The 5,996-nt window shown below is 41.4% G+C and overlaps 2 protein-coding genes across 2 annotated transcripts in view; one reads left to right on the top strand and one right to left on the bottom strand.

The window, feature by feature from the left end:
* LOC118426226 (estrogen-related receptor gamma-like) overlaps window positions 1-5,436 on the bottom strand; it is a 57,862-nt gene extending 52,426 nt beyond the window's left edge. The window contains exon 1 of the mRNA XM_035835519.1: window positions 5,311-5,436. Coding sequence (XP_035691412.1) covers window positions 5,311-5,336 — 26 coding nt within the window. The 5' untranslated portion in view covers window positions 5,337-5,436. The remainder of the gene's footprint in view (window positions 1-5,310) is intronic.
* LOC118426317 overlaps window positions 1-5,996 on the top strand; it is a gene marked incomplete in the record, with an annotated part of 21,685 nt that overhangs the window by 13,682 nt on the left and 2,007 nt on the right. Inside the window, 6 exon segments of the mRNA XM_035835628.1 lie at window positions 412-495; window positions 1,751-1,911; window positions 4,353-4,401; window positions 4,577-4,679; window positions 5,343-5,457; window positions 5,960-5,996. Of these exon segments, the coding sequence (XP_035691521.1) occupies window positions 412-495; window positions 1,751-1,911; window positions 4,353-4,401; window positions 4,577-4,679; window positions 5,343-5,457; window positions 5,960-5,996 (549 nt within the window).

The raw sequence follows: 5,996 nt of genomic DNA, 5'->3' as shown, positions 1-5,996 counted from the left end.
ACATATTCTCAGCAAACAGTATTCATGTCTTCTTACTGACACATTTTCACACTTGGTCTAAATCCCAGGATGTTACTTTTAAGTGATGTGGCTGACAGCTCAATCTCTTATCCATTGAGCTTTACATGATGATGTCCCACTTGCGTAGGTGCCGGCCAGAGCCCTTCAAAGGCCACAGTGCTATGAGAAGAAAGTGGTGCCAGAACTTTACCTGAAGATAAATGCTTAGACTCCTTTGTTTCTGGGTTGTCCTCCTGAAGTCCCCAGATGGTGATCTAGCTTTTAAGTGGTACAAATGAGGCTGATGAGCCATCCATCTGTAATTAAGGGAAAGTATTGGCCTCCTACTGACACCAATGATGGAGCATGTTCCAAATCACTAACAGCTTGTTGTCTGATTTCCCTGGGCAGTGTTTGAGCCGGCCGCTGTCCGAGGCCAGATGAGCTTCAGCCGTTTCATCATGTTGAAGATGTTCCTTTCGGCAGTGGCAACAGGTGGGTATGAATGATGGTGTAGGATGCCCCTGATCGATCCTCCTCCAATGCTGATTGATGGAACTATCTGTGAGGAGAGCTGCTTCACACATGGGGACACTCAGCCAGGCCACCCAGGTGTTGGGTTTCCAAAAGTTGTACCGGAGTACCATATTGGCTTACCCTCTGTCAAAGTGCATGCTAAATTGAGTACAATGTTACACAAAATAGAAGGGAAGATGAATGGCTGAAGATTATTTTGGGAAATGTGTATGTTCATCCTAAATCTGTTGGCTAAGTCCTGTAATTTCAGATGCATTGGAACAGAAACAGAGAAACATCCTGGCTGTTGAGATGCATCAGGTAGTGTAATATATCAAAGTGGAGGCTGGAAGGAATGAAATGTAGAGCTTGGCTGTGCTGAGGAGATATGCTATTCTCAGCCAGTGGCAGAGTAATATCTTGTACTTGTTGATAAAAGCCAACGTATTACTAAAGCCTGATACCACAGGCATGGTTCATGCCATTTTCTAGAAAGTTGCAGCAAGTTCTTTGGAAAAGAGGAAGTACTTATGACACTGTGATGAATTTTATCACACTATTGTTTAAAACCTTTAGGCAATAAGCATACATAGATAATGGTGATCCAATATCAAGTTACCACATTTTTTAATGCCAAAAAATGATATCAGAGTAAAATCATATCTGGAAAACTATGATGTCCTGTTTTTATTCACAATTTTCCTTTGCATTTTAAGAAAAAGTACGCAGATCAGATGGATGGACCTGAAATTATCAGATTCACAGTGCTTAAGTGTTTCAGCAGTCTTAGAAGGATCGATCCAAGGCTAGATAATCTGGACTGGTTAGAAACCATATCAAAAATCAATCTTGCCTTGATTTTATTCTGCAATTTGTGGACCTTTGCACAGCTGTCACATCCTTCATCCCATGGCATGGATCCAAAACATCAAATAAATCAGGATTCTTCCGAGCCAGGTCTTCTGCACCTCTGCTATGTGCTTAATCTCTACAGATGGATTAGTACCTAAGCCATATCAAAATATTTGTCTTAATTGTTTTGCAAGGACTTGCTATTTGTGTGGTACATGATGGAAAATGAATGACCGATAGTCTCCTAGCATTGCTGTAAAGTGATAAAAAGCATGTTTTATTCTCAAAAACTCTTTTGGCATTTTAGGGCTACAAGATGACTCCCATGTTAGGTATGGTACAGTACGTTTCTTCTGTTCTGACTACTTTCTCCCAAACCCAGGCATGGTGGGTATGTCCATTGTGAGCATGCTTCCATTTGGCAAGTCCAAGTTTGACCAGATGAGAGTGAAGTTCTTCAGGAAGTTTGTGGGGAAGAGAGGAGTCCTGGCAGCTGGGCTGGGTGGCTTCATACACGGTGTGGGGATGAGTATCTGTGCATCAGTAAGTACAGCTTCTGTCGTGCTTAAAGCTTAGACAGAGGGACAAGCATGGCTGTTACATTGCCTCCAGACCTTGGTTAAATTCTATGTGAAAACTTTTCTTAATTGAATCGGTAATTTCCTTACTACTAGATATTAATCACTTCCTACAAAACCACTTGAGACCATAAAAAGTAATAGTAATTAATAGTTAACTTGCTTCTGGAACTTGACATAGGAATTCATGCTTTCCTTACCACCTAAAGAGTAATATCTGATGAAATAAAAATCAATGTGAATCTTAATCTACATGTATATGGTGATATGCACTTGGTGGTGTTTGGAGTATTTGGTACGGATCCTGAAACAGTCAACCTGCATATAATTTGTAAAAGAGAGTTGAGATGACGTTGGTGAAAATACATGCCATTGCCTATAATGTATATTGCATGGTTCAGAGAACTTTGGCATTAAGATCCCCATCACAATCACAATCCAGATCAAGTTAATCAGTACCCAGGAGGTACATAATGAGGGTTTGAAGAATAATCTAAACTAGTAAGCACTGATAGTTTAAAGAATGTAGCTGGGATTGAGCAGTATCAGAGACTTCAACACATTTCACAATAAAGATACAATGGTTATGATGGTTGTGCTTACTTAACTTACCTTGGTCCAAAATATTTTTAGTTTGTCAATAATGCTGATGGGTAGGGTGTGGATGTCTATAACCTTTCCTTTTTTATAAGGCAAGATTTGGGGTTCTTAAACATTGGGACCGGTTGGGTCCAAATTGACTCTAGGCACCACTGGCTTTGCTATTGGAACTTTTGCACTTTATACAATATTCTATACTGAAGTCTATACACAGATCACATTGAAGGACTGATCAGAATGTTAATAGTCTTGTTTCTTCATGATTTCAACAACTGTGTTCCTTCCCATTGTCAGCCTACAGGTCTAGTCTGTGATACATAATGCAAGTAGAAATAGCTGAGCTCCATTCTTTCTACACCTTGTATTTAGATACCAAATGTATTGCAAATACGAAATTGTCAAAATCTGCTGCCATTCATGCACATTGAAAACACAAACCCAGCATGGTGAAGTAATGCCAAGGAGGACCTTTTTTGATGTGATGTGTCACTAAAAGATGGTATTTGCTGAATACCTTTTATAAACAGAATAACTAGATGCCAGCAAAAGTTACCATAACACCTGAATGGGACTGCAGCAAAAGAGCTAAACCACTTCTGTTTCTATTAGGGCACTACTGGTACAACTAGCACATCTATCAGATGCTGCATGGTTCAATAATCTTGTTCTGTTTGAAGTGTGATCATAAGAGCTGTCACCTCTCCTGCCCATCAGATGTTGAAACATTGACCTAATTCAGTAGAAGCACCATCATTCTCATTTAGGTTACCCCAGATGATGCGGAACAGAGGTACTTAACAAGATTACAAATAAATTGTTCTTCATCATGACTCCCTAACTGATTAATTCTGCATAATCCGGAGCATGTCTCTACATGTGAAGATTACAAACTGACCTATTTTGATGAGAGACAGAGCACTCAGATACTTTTTGTGCCATTACATACATACAGAAATGCTAAATGAACTTTGGGGATACCTAGTACACATATGGATATATAGAATAACATTAGCCATCATGACATTTACATTCTAAGAAGTATAACATATCATATTGAAAATATTGCTTTTGTTGATCTGTGCTTTCACAACCTTTTCTTTGGTTTGAAAGTCTGTTGAAATAGCAACAATGTACGTGCTTCACAAGACAGCTTCATTTCATTAAAAAAACTAACATGTGTAGATTCAGCACCAAGGAAAAAACCATACCAGCAAAACCCCAAATGGCAGAAATGATTCCATAACAAAGTGATTCCATAACAAAGTTCTAGCCTGGTAAGGCCATAAAGCACAATGCCAGTATCACAATGTCTCTGCCCAGGATAGCTAAATCCTTTGCACTCAGCTAGTGAGGACTGAGTGTGCTTGCACACGAATGGCTTATACAGCACAACAAATGGTAATTTGATTTGGCAGAAGTATGTCTAATGCACGGAAACAAAAAGGGGACCATGATTTTATCAACGGTATCTAGCATGGCAGCTGATCAGAGCTACTTACCTCCACTCTTATGATTTGTGCATCGTCAAACTTGCCTCAATAGAGAATTATGAGTACAACATTAGCAATATGGTCACATCGTACCAAGAACGGGAACTTGCACTAGAGGCAGATTAAGTTCATATTTACAATACTTTAAGCATGTTTTGCTGCCCTGCAGCATCTCGCTAAGCAGATTTTGATAGGAACCCCATTATGATAGCGCTAGCCAAATACTAATGTGGGAATTCACTTGGGAGGAAAAGGGATGTTGGTGGGAGAAGCATCTGGATAAAGGTCCATTTACCTTTCCCCTGTGTTGTTGCAGTGCCCAGGGGTGCTGTACATCCAACTGGGGACAGGAACGCCCAACGCAGGTACGCAGACATGTGCAGATATCCGGCTTCTCTTATTACAGTTTGATTGAATGATTCCGTATAATGACATTTGCAATTTCTTCCCTTTTGGATGGTGCCAAAATGTTTTCCAATGTGTGAGCAGATTTTGCCTAATGGGCAAATAGGTAAATGGCTTTCTATGTGTTCTTTCCAGTGCTAACACTCTGTGGAGCGCTGTCTGGAGCCTTTCTGTACGGCATGGTTGAGCCAACGGTGGTCAGACTCTCAAAACCCACCGCCGTCGCCCGCAGCAACACGTAATTACCCACATACACTTCTGCAGCACTTTGTCCATGCCAGAGCATCATCTTGCAGTAAATATTAATCCGCAAAAAAGCTCTCAGCGCCTGCATGAGTATTTTCATTCATAATGTGCGTAATAGTGCCACAATATATTATGGCACTGACCAACTATCAGCCGAAAATGGATTTCAGTCCGGCAGAAAATGGATATTTCTGAATGATAGGCCATCCATTTTGGGGTAGAGTAGCAAGTTTTGCAGTTTGGCCGTTACTGCAAGTATAGAGATCGGGGCATCTAAGTGCCCACTGTCCACTTTGCTTGTTGCGGACATTGCCAGGTTTTGGCATTGATGGATGCATAGAGATGGTCTGAATAAATATGCAACAAGGAGGGCAGTCCTGGTGTTAAAAGGTTGAAAAGGGGCACACAATCTGTTCCCACATGAGATGAAGATAGCCAAAAGCCCTGCCCCTATTCCACTGGGGAAATTGCCACAGGGGGCTTTACATTACGGTAGATTAAATCACATCTTTTCACTAGTTTTCCATAAACTGAAGGAATTTCCATTGCCAACTGCATGTACACGTAACAAAGAAAGTGAGTAGCGACACGTCCAAGAAAAGAACAGGACTAAGTTGACTCACCTTTCGTACGGGTGCATGTGTTCCATCTTTAGGCTGGATCAGTTCCTTGGCACCCCCTACTTTGTCGCTGCACTGCCCATTGCTGCAATGTTGGCTACCTGCGTCTTCGCACTGGAGCTTTTCCAGCCCTGGGGGTCCGATCTGACGGTAAGCAGCAGTCACTCCACAGTCCTTTCTGTGCTGAGGCTATTAGAGGATTGAGATTGTTGCTCAGCTGCCTCACTGATATCCCATTACCATAACGCGTGGATGGTAAGGGTCACTGCTCCCAGCTTCTCGGCTGTGCTGTTGCATGCCCACCCTGCATGTGATCAATAGACTGTGGCGCCTGTTAGCTTTTGATTTCCTCAATCCTGGCTTTGGGTCTACACTGGTAACTTGTGCTCTTTTGTGGCAAGTAAAGAGTCATTATTACCTCATTTGCTGGTGAACCTGAGCCTAAAGTACCAAGGGAGAACCAATCAACTACCTGGCATAAGTGAAGCCTTTCTCTCTTTTCTACTTGTGATTTCCAGTCATGACATGCAGCCAATTAGATGTAAGAGACTAGTATGAGTGCATGCAATCCATTACAATTTTATGCAAAAAGCCTCATCCTTCATTCACATGGAGAGTATTGAAATTGATAATTTCCCTTTGATATTTGCAGCAGCCCAACAGTGCGGTAGCATCTGCCCTGGAGCTAC

Source organism: Branchiostoma floridae, chromosome 1, assembly GCF_000003815.2.
Source record: "Branchiostoma floridae strain S238N-H82 chromosome 1, Bfl_VNyyK, whole genome shotgun sequence".
NCBI classification, from domain to species: domain Eukaryota; kingdom Metazoa; phylum Chordata; class Leptocardii; order Amphioxiformes; family Branchiostomatidae; genus Branchiostoma; species Branchiostoma floridae.
This window is presented reverse-complemented; position numbering and strand designations above follow the sequence as displayed.